The sequence below is a fragment of the Patiria miniata genome, unplaced genomic scaffold, assembly GCF_015706575.1.
Source record: "Patiria miniata isolate m_02_andy unplaced genomic scaffold, ASM1570657v1 HiC_scaffold_25, whole genome shotgun sequence".
In the NCBI taxonomy this organism is placed as follows: domain Eukaryota; kingdom Metazoa; phylum Echinodermata; class Asteroidea; order Valvatida; family Asterinidae; genus Patiria; species Patiria miniata.
Window position 1 is genome coordinate 7,095,444 of NW_024037064.1, and position 17,675 is coordinate 7,113,118.

Here is a 17,675-nt window from a genome sequence, read left to right on the forward strand (position 1 = left end):
AACAAATCCGAAGTCAACTTTATTGGAGCGAAAATAAAAAATCGTTGTGGGCACAATTACTCAATAAAATTATCTTGCGATAAACTGAAATTTGGGTTAATATGTGATGTCATAAGGAAGGTTATTACTTTCAATATCCAGGGGAAATCTCATACTATATTTCATGCACTTAAAGAGCATAGAGCAAGGAACAGACAGAGCGCGCGCGGCGTCCCCTCACTTTTGTCAACAATCGTTTTATGCAAAAGATGTTTAAATATATATATTAAATTAGGTAAAAAAGTGACTTTTCTCCAAACAAAACAGAATTTCCTTTGAAGGTACAAATGAGTATCAATTAATATTTCTCTTTTGCGTCATGTAATTTTTCAATTTCAAATAAAATGCTTTTTGCAAAGCTCTTTTCAAAGGTGAATTTGTGAAGAAACAATACCAAATAAAACTGCAGATTTTGAATATTATGTGGCACGTCCATGTTGCTGTACTACAACTTGTACAAGGCGTCCGGAAGCCTAATACCATTACTCCAACACTCATTTTCAATCGTCCACGCACCCTCCCACACTCCCGCGCTGCCCCTCCCCCACCGTGGCTCGCAAATCCAGATAATCTACTTATTACTGTAGCTAAACCTCTTAGTCAGATGGCCTAGCGGTCTAAGCCACCTGCGGGATTCGAACCCGTGCCCGGGCGCTCCAAAGGCGTAGTCTTTGGAGCGCCCGGGCACGGGTTCGAATCCCGCCCAAGTTTTGACTTAAACACAATTTTAAGTATAAGAAAATATCTTCTTGATATTTTTTTAGGGGGGGGGAGGTTTAAAACTCTTCATTGGCCAAGAGAACGAGTGAACATCACAACCAATTATTTTAAATATTAAACAGTGATTAAAACCAATGTTATTGAGGAGAGATATTTAGAGATGATTAGTAAGAGGTCTAACATTTGAGATATACTTTTACATTGCTCGAATTATTAGGGCCGTAATATTGTTGTCAAATTTGAAAAATAATAAGAACAAAACGAGAAAGACATTATGGGGGGGGGGGGGCGCTGGTCAATCAGACGATCATGTGGTCACTATAACTAAAAAATAAATACATGTGTCATAGAATTGAAATTGTACATAAAATTGCAACTATTGCTGCTGGTCCTAAATGTCTTAAATAATTCTTTGAAATATCGAAAAGAGTAGCAAAACAATAAAGAAATGTGAAAATAATTTTCAGTGTTTTTGTTTCCTCAGTTGCAGAATGATCAAACCATTAAGAATGTTTTACTTAATGTCGTTTTATTTTATGTTAAATTAATGGGGGTTTTTCGAGTGCCGAAACATTAATTCAACATACAAGCCGCCGCATCACTGGGGTTTCTCAAAGAAAAATATTTGTCTTGACTTTCATCTTTATGTATTTCTTTTTGATGAACATCCAATTGCATTGTCAGTAAAAAAATATTCACAGCAAAACAAGCTCACCTGCCGAAAAGCGAGAAAAAGAAAAAAACAAAGAAGCCCATATCCAATTTCTGTTTTGGACATCGACAGCAAAAAAACAAAACAAAACCAAAATCTCATTTCCTAACCGTCAGTGTCATTTTGAATCGGTTGTTGCCATAGCTTTCTTTAATTTCTATGCCATGTTTGTATCGTCAGCAATGTGCGACCACAAGATGGCGCTCTTCAAATCATTTGAAGTCGACTGCCTGAATCAACAGAAAAGAAAAGAAAACTTTGAATCTCTGCCATACATTGTGAAAACAGATCATACAATTTGAAGAAGACAACTTATTTGCAAAGTAGACGTGGAATAATTAATCAGCAATAATTGTTGATTTTAATAAATATGACGACAAAATTCTTCCAATCGGTAGGCCCATCTCAATTACGTTGTTTTGTTTTCGTTGGTAATAATTTCATCAGTTTCACCCTAAGTCTGTAATGATGTTGACCTCAGTCGCGAAATACATCATGTGCAGCCTGGAACGGTCTCATTGTGTCTTACGCTGACAGAGGATCGTGATCTTGACCTTGATCTTCATCATGACATCAGTCGACGTCACTGCTACGTGATTATTGTCTCGACAATGCCAATTTTAGGCTTTGAAATAAGACTATAGGCCTACATTTTAAATGTTAAAGACATTGACAGCCATAAAAGTCAAAGTTTTCCTACCAATAAAAATATTTTTCTGCACCCATAAATTTAGGGCAAAAATTTGTAAAATATCCAAACTTCTATAACAAAATTGCAAAAACAACTGTGAGCCCCCCCCCCCCGCCAAATCCTGGGTGCACCATTAACTTAAACTTAAAGCAATAGAGTGGCCGGGAAAATATTCAGTTTCATTGGTAATTTTTGGCAACAACCATTGTTTGTCTTACTTCCTAGGCTTGTTTTACTAGTAATGACCAAATAGGCGAAATTTCACTTGTCCTTAATCTGTCAATTTCTTGAATATTCAACTGAAACAAACTTATCTCCCTGTATTAAAGCGACATCAAAAACCATTACAAAAAGTCCTTATTCCATTGCCGTTTTTTGAAACCAAAAACCAAAACCCTTTTCCCAGCAGCAACGCAACCATTTATCACCAAACCGTCAGTTTCAACTGTCATTTTCCCATTTCTTAAATTCTAAGCCACTGCATCTTCGGCAATGTTTCACCGCAAGATGGCGCTCTTCAAATGTATCATCTGAAGTCATCACCACCATGGAGCTAGCACTGCCTGAATCAACACTGCAACAAAAAGAAAAGAAAACATTGATTCTGTGGCATACAATTCTGAAAACAGGTCATAAAATTTGATAACTGATCATTTGCAAAGTAAATGTGGAATCAGGCAGCAATAATTATTGATATTAATATAGGCCTACATGATGACACAATTCTTCCAAAAAAGTAGTTGGCCTATAAGTTGCTTTGTTTTCGTTGGTAATAATTTCATCAATTTCACCCTAAGTCTGTCATGATGTTGACCTCAGTCGCGAAATACATCAGTGTGCAGCATGTAACGGTCTTGTTGTGTGCGCTGATCAGAGGATCGTGATCTTGACCTTGATCTTCATCATGACATCAGTCGACGTCACTGCTACGTCATGTACGTCATTCAATAAGAAATGGCTACTTATTTTACATGACAGAAAAATATGATAATTTACATGCCTACATTAACGAGCAATAAACACATGCATACCTGATGTAATTACATTGTGATTGTGTTCTTTAACGTCATGACTACATACGTCACATTTTTTTTTTCGCTTGTAGGCTTGTAGTCTACAAGTTCATGATCATTGATCTTGTGGGATTCTTATCTTAGATCGCATTCAGGATACTCAGATCTCTGACCCTTGACCTTAGATTTTAGATATCCCTGATCTAATCATGGCTCCTCATATACCTATTTCTGTCGTCGTCATAGTCTTAAGAAATAATTTATTATAATTCTCTTCCAAGATATAACTGCTTTAATTGGCATGGGTATCGTATTACATCTTTCTCCATATAGTCCATCATAGCCTGAGACTACTTTCCATAATTTCTTGGAAAATATCCTTATTATTTTGTGAAGTGCCTAATTATATGCATCTTAATCAATTACTCTTTGGATATTCTTTGGCGAATGGTATTGTTTCAAACTCACTTTGCAACCTTCCCCTTTTCAACTTTCCACGGCTGGTAAAATGTTAGGTTTCTCTTTTCCAGTAGGCCTACATGTAAAATCCCCTTTCCGTTACTGATGAAATATAAACAGTGACTTTAAGAATTAGGCTTACCTTTCCCCTCATAATGTCCACGTCTTTATGGTTGTTTACGAATACAGGCCTAGCGCTCCTCGCGATAAACTTATGAAATTCGGCCTCCTGTAATTATTGTAAGGTTCGCCTAGTGCGCGGGAATTATGGTGGCGGTTGAATTTACAAGCGTCAGTCCGGTAAAGAAATTATCTGTGTTTCATTTCGTATCGTTTGCGCTTCAGTTCATTTCACCTCGAATGTTGCCGTGAATTACGGAGCAAAACGAACACGGCGACAGCTTAGAAGTCTTCTGGGTTACCTAGAATTAGTTTACATCGTCACTGTTCTCATGGGCATCAATTTTGGAAATATTTTATCGCAGAAAAAAGAACGGAAATTTAAAACAAAAATACTCACAAGGTGCAAATGTCTGGCATCCATCTTGAAATGCAAGCAGCAGATGAGAGGGCGAAAGTCAGACGGTTGGGCTCAAGGCGTAATGCGGTTCAAAAACCCTATCACTTGTTTATCCCTCCGCACTGTCACAAAATGATTTTTTTTTTTTCTATTTATTTTTTACTTGTGTCTAGGGTCATGACTTGTTTTCATTAATCGCAACGATATAATGGATCATGCTGCTGAATAGGAAACTATCAAACCATATTAAACCATTTAAATCAGAAAATGGGGTTCTATTTTTCTTTATCCGCGGACTAACACGCACCAGTCTCAATGTTCACTGAAAAAGTGCAAGAGCGGTTCTGATTGGTCGAAAGTCAACAGGATATTCTGGGATTGGCTGGGATTGGCCAAGATACACAATTTGCATATGGCATGTCGCGTGCCAGGTGTGGAATTTGGATGACAATAGCTATTTGCATAATTCTTCGGGAAAAGCCCGAGTCAGAGGTCAATGCTTTGTATTGTGCGTCATACCGGTCACACGACGACAGTTTCATGACTGCAGTGCTGAGATTGTATGGAACCGATCGTGCTGGTAAATTTTAATTAGGAAAGAATTAAGCCGACATCTCAACAGCCAACAGTAGAGTAACTGGGGTCCCATGAGGCCGGAGAGGGAGGGTTCTATGGGTCTCATTGGAGGCACACAAAAGGTTTGGTCATTGTTCTTTTAAAGATATTTGCAGATGTTTTCTTTACCCATACCCGTCCATATCAGAATATCATTGCCAAACATTTTGTGACTTTTATGCTTTTGTCAAGACCGTGAATTCATAGCTCTTTATAGAGATGCTTGCCACGGATTTACTTGCTTGGAAAAATTCGGTTTAATAATTATTTCATTATAAATTCGATGATTTTTAAAATATCTTTTGTAGAAAAAAAGGCACGGAAAACTAGATTGGGAAAATCAGATTTATCTTCACAACCCCCCCCCCCCCCCCTCCCCCCGGCGAACGTATTTTCCGATTTGGTTTCCCACAGTATGTGGCCTGCGCCACCTGTTGTTCAGTATTTGATACATCCCTCGATGCACCATCGGTCGCGCATGCGGCACGTCGATCGTCGTGGTGTCATCAGATAACAATTGTTTTGACCATGGAGCTATTGTTTGGCCGTGGTTTTACACACAGACTCATAAAATTGTGATAGGCATTTACAGGATAACTAGTTTAGTACTAGAAACCTTCGAAAGAATGTCAATTGCGTCCTGAATTCATGACGTGTATCCTCGAGCTCGACGCAGCTAATAACGCCGGGGGTCTTAGCTGGAGTTACCTATAGACAACCCAATGATAAAACTCAGGGCTGGGTAACTCCAGCTACGGGGGTCTGACGATGTCATCAGATAAGGTCAGTTAAAGGTTGAAAAACATGAATCTGGATGAGAAACTGAACTCTCCATAGACTGACTGTGTGTAGTTAATTTGCCAATTAATTGTAATTTATCTCGTGATGACAATTGAAAAATCTGGAAAAGATGTTGCAACCTGGGGGTGAGGCTGAAGCCACTTCCAATTCCACGCTTGTGTACAAATGGAGACTAAGAACATTTTTTAAGTATTTCCTAACAAAATTGGAAATATTTCTCAGTCCCAGATTCATGTCTTTAACACTTATCATCATTTTTGCAACAAATGACCTTCATTGAGATGATATATAGAAAAAAAAGAAGCGTCAGGTTGCAACATTCTTTTAAAAGATTTGTGTGCACCATGTAGGTACTGGTACCATACCGCTATCAGGTACAGGCAATTAAATTTTCGTCTGGTGCATTGTCGTGGAAAGCAAGATGACTGTTTCATGCGTTAAGCATTCACGCAGAAGGCACTCACAGTCTAACTCATGAAACAGTCAATTAGAACGCGCAATCGCGTAACATTCCCCAATATGGAGCGCGTGACCAAGGCCTTTGTTGCTGTGTCTATAGCTGAGTTTATTTTATCCATGTCTAGACGCGACAACGGGTGAATGACCGAAGACCCGATATATAGAAAGCACCCACTGATTGGTAAAAAGCTAGAGGTCAAGATGCGGTTGTCTTGCATAACTTATCAGCAAATCTGTTCAAAAATTATAGAGCATGGCTTAGATTGCCATGGTCTATTATATAGACTAGCACATACATTGTGTATTTGGCGCAGTCGAAACGCCCCTATATCTGAGTGGAACAACCCGCTATATCGCAGCGGCGCACACATGCTTTGGCCTCTTTTTTTTAACTTTGTGCGCGGACGTCCTTTCCAGCCTTGTTTTCATTTGTGCTTTTTTTCATGGGTAATCCAAATCATTTATTTCATTGAAAAATACTCAACTACTTCATGCTGTGTTGGAACACTCAAAAAAATATTTAGACTCTGATTTTTTAACCAACAGACTTTGAATGATGTTATTTGACCCTGAAAATTGGGAATCAGCCAAAGCAGTCCTGTATGGCGGTCGTGTGGAAAGGATGCAACCGTGTGGGATGGCCGTCACTACAAGCAGTCACTTCTTGGTAAGTCCAACGTGATCTTTTATTAAGTTGCCCCATTCATGGGGAGGGGAGGGGGAGGGGTAGACTTTTTTTGGAGGGAGGGGAGATAGGACAACTAGAACCAAATCTTAAGCCCTCTTCACACTAGAGCCTCTCAACCTGGGTTGAAATCAACCCTGGGTGAACCCAGTGCCGCCCTGGGTTGAGTTTTGTATTTCAACCCCATGTTCAACCCCGCATCGTTTCACACTTGTTTCATGCAAATCAAGCTTATCATGCTCAGTCACTACTGTTTGCAACCCTGGCCAGAATTTCGACCCGGGTTGAAAATCTCAACCCTGGTCTGGAGCAGGGTTGAGTTCAACCCGGGGCGAAATCAATCTCGGGGTTAATGCAGGGTTGACACATGGTTGAAATTCTTTAAGTGTGAAACGATACATGTTTTCAACCCCACGTCAACCCGGAGATTTGTCTAGTGTGAAAAGGCTTCACTTTCATAGAGAGAAACCATAGTCGCAAGCCTACTTCTGGACCCTTTTCCTGAAAGACTAATGAAAATCCACTTTGTTCACCAAGCTAGCTGGCATGGTTAATAAAGAATTTATAACTACATGTGTATGTGTTTTGAACTCGTTGTCCCCAAATAGGGTACAGTCACAGAGTTTTGTGGGTGTCCTTAAAGCAATATGCGTTCAGAAACCAAGAATGCGGATACAATTGGGACCAACCATGTTTGTCCTTGTTTACTCATCCTATCAAGATGGTAAAAAGAGAAAACAGGTCATGATGAAGCCATTTTTGGTGAGAGCAGTGGCCCAAAACATTATTTTATCTGTTTTTCACAAATTTAGCATCAGAAATTACAGTTGTTTGAGCTGGAAGGCACAATTACCAGCTGTGCAAGTCAGAGTTTCAGATGTCCTAAGGTTTAGTTCAACAAAGTAATATTTAAAAGATTAGTCATAAAATTTTGCTAATAAATGGCCTGATCCCAGGGACCAAAAAGGATGAATGCATTTATTTCTGCTCGTTTCAAAACCTCAGATTTTACAAGTAAATTAATTTAAATAGAATTAAGTACAGTAGAGTTTAATTAATTTCAAGTTGAAATGGCAACCAAATAGGTACAACAATCAAAACAGAGGTCTGGAATTGAATTCTTGAAAAGGCAAGGACATTTCAAGGAGGCAGTCAGGCAAAAAGCAAGGCAACGGAGGCCATAGCGTCCTGAAATTCAATAACATTGATTTGAACATTTGTTAAAATGGTTGGCAACCTTTCACACTTGAAGAATTTTTGACCTTGAAAGAAAAATAATAAAAATGTTTATCAAGATAATCCCTTGGGAGTACATTTTACACAAGTCATTATTCTGTGAATTCAGACAGAAAACCAAATTAATAGGATAAGTATTTGTGCTCATCTTTAGCAGACATTTTGATGATTAAATGATCATCCACATTAGTGTTTCAATATAAATGCAAATTGTACAAAGCTTGTGAATAATAACAATAAACATGATTTCTATTAAAAACTACAAAAACGAAAAAAAAACCTACCAAACTTTTTTTTTAAAGAAACTGAGTGAATTTTAAGACTTATTTTTAAAGTAATCTTGATTAACTTTCAGAGTTTGTATATGCTTAAAGGTGAATTGTACATTCATGTAGGATCATTTGCCTTTTACAGGGTTTTTATCGCCGAAGCAACAAAAGTGTCCAATATTTTAAGTAGGGTGCATAACAAGCATTCTGTTCAAGTCTTAGCTGAGTGGCTACTATACATTTTGGAGAAAACAGAGAAAACATAATGCACAAGTCTTTGGATCTCGTAACTGGATTCTGTAGGCACCTCATTTTGAAACCACCTTCAATGTTTGTTTTCTGACAATACCATTTCAGGTGGAATTATTTCACAGGGTATTTGTTACCAGTCCTATCTTCACTTTGAGGTTTCTGTCATTAAATCGGTAGGTACTTATCTGGGTAATTGCAAATGATCCTACATGGCTTTAAAAAGTGAAGTTAACAGAAATACAGAATAATTAAAATTGTACAGGCTGTAATTTCTATTATCAGAAAATGTAATGTAGAGATACCTACATGTAGATGTAAGTTCTATTAGGAACAAATTGAAGAATATACATAAAGGGAGTTTACAAAGTCTTGTTGTGACTACTAAGATCTACATACAGTGGTGAATTGTTAAACACTTAAAAGTCTACTTGAACATTTAATTTTTACAATAAATTGATACTTCACAAACAAATTAATAATTTTTGCTGAAACCCAAACTGAAGTGATGATTTTTTTTCGTTTTCAAGTTTTTTAAACTGCAACCAAATATGCAAAACAATGAAAACAGAGGTGTGCAGTTTAATTCTTGAAAAGACGAGGAAATCTATTTGGTTTGTAAGAAATAGAAATGTGCTATTTGTGTGGGGCACAAATTTTTTCAAGGTGGTAGTCGGGCCAAAATCAAAGCAACTTACGCCGCTTAGCTTTCTGAAATTCAGCTTCAGTCGAATTGATTTCTAATCATTCAAACTGAAGGGATATTTAACAGTCAGAGAAAAAATGTCAACAAAATTTCAAATCAAGATAAAAACATTCTTATAAACATGAGTCTTCATTCTGTAAATTATGACAGGAAACTAAATTAATTTTCACTCATCTTTAGCAAACATTTCAATGAGTAAATTATCTTCAATATACATGTAAATGCATCGTAAATTCGAATGCGTAAACGGAAACTGCAAAAAGTAATGTCAAAACTGAGTAAATAAAGGCTTACATTGAACAGTAATCTGAGTACTAACTATCATGGTGATGCGTATGCTTAAAATGAATTCAAACAATACTATTTCACAAAATATTTGTAGTATGGTTACATCTCAAGGATGAAGTGGTTGTAAAACTGTCTCAAAATTTCTATTATCAAAAGTACAATATATAATGGACAACATGTACATGTAGATTTCATTAGGAACACATTTCAGAATTTCAGGGAGTTTACGAAATCTTGGCTTTGTATCCAGCTTTGGCTTCTACTATGCAGATTGCAGAGCCTCTGATGAGGTCAAGATATAAACCTCATGAACAATGTCAACACAATTCTCCATTCTGTGAATGAAGATCTGAAACCACATTAATAGAATGAGCTTTGTCACTCATCTTTAGGATACATTTGGACAAGTCAATTGACTTGTAAAGCAGCGTTTTATTAATTAAATATGTACATGAAACTGCAAAAAGTAACACCAAATTAACTGAGTGAATAAAGGCTTATCTTGAACACTAATATGCACGTATTTGAACTGAGTAATGCATTATCTTGAACACTAGTCCTAACACAAAATAGAACTGAGTAATGCATTTGTAAAGTTATTATTATTCAAAATAAATGTTAAGAATGTTAAATCTCAAGAACGAAATGATCCTAAACATTTCTCAAATATTGGTTATAAAGATAGCAGAATATATACAGCAACTTCCATCAGGAACAATTTAAGAATCTTAATTGTGTTTATGAAATCTTGGCTTTGTCCCTGGCTTTGGCCTCAGGCTGCATGATTTTTGTCCCCTGATGTAACTCCAGTGCAATATTGGTCCATTTTCTTCTTTAGAGACACCAAATCCTGTCACACAAGGCCAATGGATGGTTGGTGCATTTTCACTGAGTTTGAATGTGGTAGGATTCTAAGGAATCTAGAGCCAGGGATGAAGCGGAAGCCACAACGAAGCCAGGGTTTCATAAACACCACAGAAAGTTGGTAAGTATTGGATAGATTGATGGCAATCCATGTACTGGGTGAGGGAGGGGTGTTGGGTTGAGGAGGCGGGGGTCATTACATTCAAACACCTCAACACCCACTAAACTCCCCTCTCCTTTCAAATTTACCATTTAATTTAGACAAATAGATTAAAGTCATCATACATAAGATTAAAACAAATTGTCCCCCAATCAAATCAAATGTAACGGTAGTCAATACATTGTTTATATAAGACTTTGTATAGTAACATAATGTAACTGATGCACTGTTTATTTAGAAAATTTGTATGGTAAAATGGTTCACATCAGAGGGATCTGGCAGTTTGGATTTTTTGAGGAGAGATGTGATATGAGTGGGACATGAATGTTGATTGGTGCTGTAATGACTGGACAATTTCATCCTCAACATTTGCTGTAGGGATGATGATGATTGCTAGTCAATGTCATGTTGGATGACATCACACCTTGTGATATATCTTGATTGAGTGGAGGTCAGCCACTGCCAGCTGGCCCTCTGATGTGAATGTCATTCCACATGGGGCAAACAGACCCTGAGCCAGGCAATCAAGAAACATGCCATCTAGGTCATAGTGGTGAATATGACCAGTGCCAGTCACACCTTGGTACACTATAAGGTAGATGCCTGAGCTGTCACAGCATACACCACGGCAGTGCTTTACTGGCTTACCATTAATGGTAGGCCGGATGGTGACATTTGTTTTACCTTTGCTATCAGCAATATCCACTTTCTTTGTGTCACCTCCACTGACCACAACTCTATCAGTGTTGTCTTCAACAGCCAGGTAGCGAGGTGGAGTCTGCACTGGTATGGTGCATAGGATCTCACCATCAGTGGCTTTGTGTTCAGTCCACACCATATTGTAGGCGTCGCCTACTAAGATGCTATTCTTTGTTACTGCTAGACTTGATAGGGTCATTTCTGTCTTGTCTACCTGATGCTTGAGCATCGTTGGAAACTGCATAACAAGAGTATTGTCCTTCATGTTGAACACCTTGACATACTTGCTTCCATATTCCAACACAAGCAAGCGTTGCTCAGGATTGTGGATGGCTGCAACTGCCACTGGACCTGTGGGTAAAGAAGAACTCAAATGTAACATATGCACAGTATATAAATGCACTGTCACTATTCTCAGTCCTCATGAAATATAAATACCTATGATAACCTACCTATAATAATGAATACATGGCGTGCCTTAAAGCCTGGTCATGTAGAATTAATAGGCCTACATGAACATTGTGCAGTCTTCCAACCACCATACATGTATAATTGTGAATAACTGCAGTGTCTTGGAGATACAGTTTTGCAAAGTCTTTTATAAAGTTGATGCACTCTCTGTGCTATTCTCATTGTTCAAACATCAAAATAGATTAGTCTTATATTTACCCGGATCGCTAAATTTTTTTTAGCAATAATAAGGTTGTTCAATTTTCAAATGAATCATTAATTGAACAACATAAACCCCATTTTTAGTCATCAAATAATTGTATAATAACAAACTGTACAATAACAATTTAGTTCCTGCAAACTTTAAGACACCTTTCACAAATTGTTCCAAGATTGTTGCTTACATCATAAACTAACAACTGAAAATATAGAAACTTGAAGCATATTGGGTTTTTTTGTAATTTAAGGTCAAAGGTCATTTCATAGCGCATTTTCTCTGTGCTTTATGGTATGATTTTGGTTTTATTTTATGAATGGAGGCCATTCAAAGAGCTTTAATATGATGTACAATTTGGCTTTGTATAGTTGCTATAGTTTTGGAGATACAAGTATTGAAAGTTCGGAGGTCATGCTAATTAGTCAAAAGTTCTTTGACCTGTATCTCAGAGTCTAACAAGCCAAGCTACAAAAAAATCAGTTCTGGGGGTTTCTCATACAGGCCAATCATCACACCAAATAATGTTTCAATCTGTGAGGGTCAAGTCCAAAATCGTGTTGAATTGACATGGAATTACACACTTTTGAGAGTCAAAATTTGACCCTCAAAATTTGTTCTTGCAAGAAAAACACACAAACGGCCAATTTGTCAAGGATGGTTGTGTAGACATTTTTATATTGACATACATGTACAGATCCTTGTCATTTGATCGGTGGAACTTACATGACATGACATGCTTTATTGCTCCCATTCACGCCGGGGCTCAAAAAGTCCCATTCGCCCATGGGGAATGGGAATTGCAATGGAAATACATTGTACTATTCAACAGTTAGGATCATTCTTGTTCCATGACGCGGTATTTGTATGTAAATGCATGCTGGTGTGCGTGTTCAGCATAGCGTATCGCGTATTGTTCCAAAGAGCCAGCGCTGCTGAGTTTGGTTCAAACATTTTCGTGAAGGGGTGGTTTGGAAGAAAGAAATACATTTTCCACCAATTGTATGTTAAAATAAAGGTTCAAATGTATCAAATATGTCAGGATCTCAAACATTAATATTGAGTGGCTTAAAATTGTGAAATCGGAGGAATATTATCGCTTGGTAAAATCTGGACTTTTCCATTTCACGAAGAAAGGAAAAGTCCAAATTTTATCTTGCGATAATATTCCTCCTATTTCACTCTGAGCCACTCATCAATATATTTGTATAATATCCCACTTTTAAATGCCCTTTAAATCACTTTTAATTTGATATGGTGGTGTCATTGTATGATGTCATGACTTTGTACAACAGTGCATATTTGTACACAGTTTTTTCTTCATACCTTGACCCGTTAGGCCCCCCCCCAAAAAGTCTCCGCTTTCTGGTATGGAGCTTGCCCCAAAAGTGGTGCGGCGACGCGGCTTTTTTTTTTTTTTTTTACCTGTTTTTTTTTTTTTTTGCTTCAAATCATAACCCCATCCAAAAACACATTAAAATTGTGCAGCAGCAGAATTCCAGGCAAACCAGTGAGTTTGGCGGTTTTGAATTAAAAAAATAACTTTTTCCTTTTTTCCGACGCGCATGGCTACGGCGACGCGCGCGCATACCATAAACCGGAGACTTTTTTTTTTGGCCTTAGGGAGTAATTCCATTTTTTTGTTCATGCTGCTTTTAGTATAACTTTGACTGTCAACCCCAGAAGGTCAAGCAACTTCACATGTATACACAGGACCCAAAAAAATGGTTCATCAACGTATGATTCATCAGATCACAAAATGTGAACAAGATTTCTTGCTTTGTTCAGGAGTTATAAACGAGACAAAACGGTCACTCTTTGAACTAAAAAATAAACAACTTTAAATAAACATTTCTTTCTAAAGGTTACAGACCCCCCCCAAAAAAAGTTTTTCTTCCAAACAAGCACAAATCAGTAATAAAATAAATAGAAGTTTTGCTGTAGTTTTGTTTATTTTGTGAGTGTGTGTCTGTGTGTGTGTGGTTTTTTGTGCCATTTTTTTTAAAAACCTGTAGGCCTTCATGTAAAAAAACCCTGAATATTTGTTGAGAACAAAATCAAGTATGTTGGGGAGCACTGCCAGCACATCAGTTCCTTGCCAGTAATTTATTGTTTTTCATTCTCAGTTGTCAGATCTGCATGTGCACATGGAAGACTGACGTATAATTTCCACACAATTATGAAAGTTGTGTTGATGAACATGTGCATGAAAGAAACTTACCTTGTACGGGAATGGTTCCCTTGTGTTGTCCCTCATTGCTGCAGATGACCACTCGGTTGTTCATAACGTCTGCCACAGCAATCTCACCAGGTTGAGTAGCAGTAATATCTACAGCCCCACTGAACTCTCCTGGACCACGCCCCCCTTTACCAATCTCACGACACATCTCCCACTTGCCTTTGACTGCCAGCTTGCCCAGATTGATTTCACCAATCTTCTGACCCGGGGTGAAGCTCAGATATGAAAGCCTTGGATCAATCTGGGGAGGATTTTGACTCTTGAGTGATTTCAAGTCTTTACTGATGATTGGGTATAGGGACAAAAAGTCACTGTCAGATGCAGTGTTAATGATATCCTGGGATGTCCCTAGAGAATGTTTTTTACTTTCTAGCATCATTGTCAGTGTTGACTGATGCTCATCATATGTTCTGTTGCGATCCTGTTGGAGTTGTTTGATCTCTACAATCATCTTTGTCTCTTGAGTTGTTATCTCAGCTCTTATTTTCTCCGCTTTGTCTTTCACAGCTTTCACAGTCTTTGTGACGTTCTGTGTGAACTTCTGCTTAGCTTGTGATGAAGTGGTCAAAGCTTGTTCAAGGTTTTTGATGCCTGTGGTGAAGTCTGGAAATGTATCTTTCAGTGACTGTTTGTATTTGCGAGAAGCCTCTCCAGACTCAATGTAGTGATGTTTTGGTTCACGGTGGTTTACTACAGTACAATCTCGGCAGATTAACTCTTCACATGTCTCACAGTAAAACCGTTTCAGTTCCCCCTTGTGTTTCTGGCATTTAGACTCATCTTCTTCTGGTGTTTTTTTCACTGTTACCTTCCCCTGACGAATGTCCTCCAAAGTAGCCACTGTGTGGTTTGATGTAGCAGTACATCGCAAGTGTGTCTTGCGACAGTTTGGGCAGATATTCTGTGCACAGTCCAGACAACGATGCATTGCCTCATTTCCCTCATCACAAATCTCACAGATGACCTTTGTGTTTTCTGAACAAGCCACCTTTTCTTGGAGTGAGACCTCCTCAACTATTCCCATCAAATGGAAATTTGTTTTCAGGCCTTGAATGCGTGTCTCTGGAAGTACCGTCTCCCGTCTACATACAGGGCAAGGAATCTTAGGCTGACCTGCATACCTGCTAGTGTAGTATTTCTCCAGACATGTCTCGCAAAAACTGTGTTGGCAATCCAGCACCTTGGGCCGTTTGTATTTCTCCTGACAAATGTCACACTCTAGATGGGGAGTGATCTTTTTCAAAGCTGTAGCCATTTTTATCTGTATTTAAATAATAAAATGGAAGGGTTACTATAAGGGCAATAAAAAAACTTGACGGAAACATGTGACTTTTATACATTATAGATGTGCTGTCCATTGGTGTTTCATCTGGATAAAAACTACATATTTGCATGTATAATGTTTCTTGTAAATTGCTATTTTGTAGCCAGACAAAAGATATCCACTTTTGAGCGAGACATCAAATGAACAAATCTCTCGTTTATTTCCTTTTGGAATTCCGGTTCAAGTTTTGAAGAGCACTGAGAGTACATCTTTAATTCTCTTCCGAAATGATTTCAGATATTGAAATGGACAAAAGTGTATGCAAGTCACCATAGATTTTTTCGCTTAAATATTACTGAATAGGTTTTTGTTAGAACATTACTTGTGCGTACACTTCACGTTTTGAAAGCAAAGTGTGATTCCTACGCTTGTAAGCTAGCCTTTAACTTCATTCAAAATAATTGACAATATTTTCTTACCACTTTTAAATTTCTAGTCAAATCACTTTAAAACAAAATTTCTCCAATTTGACGCAAAGAGCACAAACAATTGAGTATGGGGCGGATCTGGTAAAGATGGCGCAGGACAAACACATCATCGTCATCAAGTCATGTGACATGACTTGGGATTTTTTCTGTTTATCTGTCTACATATTTACTTGACACTTGAGTTTTGGACCTTAGATACTGCATGTAGGTTCATGCATTCTGTCTTCATGTTCAGTACATGCTGCATTTGGCTAAATTTTCAAATCATATAATTCTACTCATTTTGTTCAAACACCAAATAAAATAAGGTGTAAAAATATTTCTCTCAAATTTCTTTACTCCACACACTTACTGCAGTTTCCTTTTCTCCAGTGTTATAAATACTGATGAAAAATGTTCAATCGATTTGAATTTTAATTTTGACCGATTTTTTTTTTCAGTTTTAAATTTGTCAACAGAATTGACTGTACATAAGAGGACACTATGTCCTCAGTTGGAAACCATCACAAATCAAATGAGAGGAGTTGCCAAAAGTTACCCAAACAAAAGCCATCAGAAGGACAGTGGGAAGTCCTCAATCTACACAAACCTTTGTGGGAGTGTGAAAAGTGCAGAGTTTTAGAGGAGGGGACCAATCATGTTGAAACACTCAAACAGTGCATTGAAACTACAATTGTTTAATTAATGATATATATTTGGGGTAATTTCCCAAGGCATACTGTGCTGGTTATCCAGCACCTTTGGCTGAGTGTATCTGTCTTGGCAGATGTCACACTCAAGATGGGAGCTGATTTTCATCAGAGCTGTAGCCATTTTTATCTGGACCCAAATAATTTTTAAAACGAAAATGGATCATATAAGAGAGTAAAAAACTTTGGAAAATGGATGGTATTTAATTTTTGAACAAACAGTTCATACTTGCCTTCCAACTTGATTTTTGCACTTATGGATTGGAACTCAAATATTTGAAATCAGTAAGTTTCCCCATGAATCAAATTACTTTGTAGAACAAATACTGCACAGTCAGCAGTCTATAGCAAACTGTCATTCCTCTGGTCTTGAGGCCACAAATTCAATCAATGTCAGTTAATCAGCTCACCTCACAACTGCAGATATTTCCTTTCAAATCCCAACAAATTCCTCCCAGTCAAGTTGTTCACTCTGATTTCACCCTTCCTTACCATAGGCGACTATGTAGTGGACGAGGAAATAACACACTAAACACCCTCAACACAGATACTCACTGCTTTTCACCAAGCTGGCATTGCTGGTATGTTTGCCGCACCCATGCATACGTCATCAACCAACTGAAAAGAGTGTTTTTCAATCCATTGTGGTGTATTCAAATTGGTCCCTTTACAAAACTTGAGTGACCTGCTTCAGAGTTCAATTTGAGGTATGGAGTGCCTTTGGTCGTGTGGTGAAATGGCTTGCAGTTTGATAAAAAGGGGCCAAAAAAGAACAGAGATTAAAACTTTCTTGTTTTGGCACATACAGTCTTGATTTTGGTATCACACAAAAGAGTAAATTCTGAGGAACAAACTTTGCACACAACACCTTTGATTTTAATCACTCCTTGACAGTGCAAATCTAGGTTGAAAAAAGTGAGTTTGTTTCCTGCTCTAGTGATTTCCGCCTGACTGAGCAAACAATTTGGTTCTGTGGAGCGCCAAGTCAACGGTATCCCTAGGTATCCCTAGTTCACGTTGAAGGCACCAAATACTGGAGTCACAGACTCCTGTGTTAGAATTGACTCAATAGTTATATATACCACCGATTTAACAGAAGTTGAGGTCAGATTTTTGCAATAGTCATCAATTGGCAATATTTTCAAT

General features: G+C 37.8%; 1 protein-coding gene and 1 long non-coding RNA gene across 2 annotated transcripts; one reads left to right on the forward strand and one right to left on the reverse strand.

Annotated features, from left to right (window-relative positions):
• The first annotated feature begins 5,205 nt into the window (after positions 1-5,205).
• LOC119733141 lies at positions 5,206-10,449 on the forward strand. Its single transcript, XR_005271670.1, has 3 exons — positions 5,206-5,552; positions 6,576-6,696; positions 10,301-10,449. It is a non-coding gene; the product is annotated as an uncharacterized LOC119733141 (long non-coding RNA).
• A 244-nt stretch (positions 10,450-10,693) lies between these two features.
• LOC119733139 (E3 ubiquitin-protein ligase TRIM56-like) lies at positions 10,694-15,789 on the reverse strand. The gene is made up of 2 exons (XM_038206713.1): positions 14,071-15,789; positions 10,694-11,536 (listed from the first exon to the last, which is right to left on the reverse strand). Exons 1-2 carry the CDS (start codon positions 15,341-15,343, stop codon positions 10,905-10,907), a joined length of 1,905 nt encoding a protein of 634 aa, XP_038062641.1. The 5' UTR covers positions 15,344-15,789; the 3' UTR covers positions 10,694-10,904.
• Between the last annotated feature and the right edge of the window lie 1,886 nt (positions 15,790-17,675).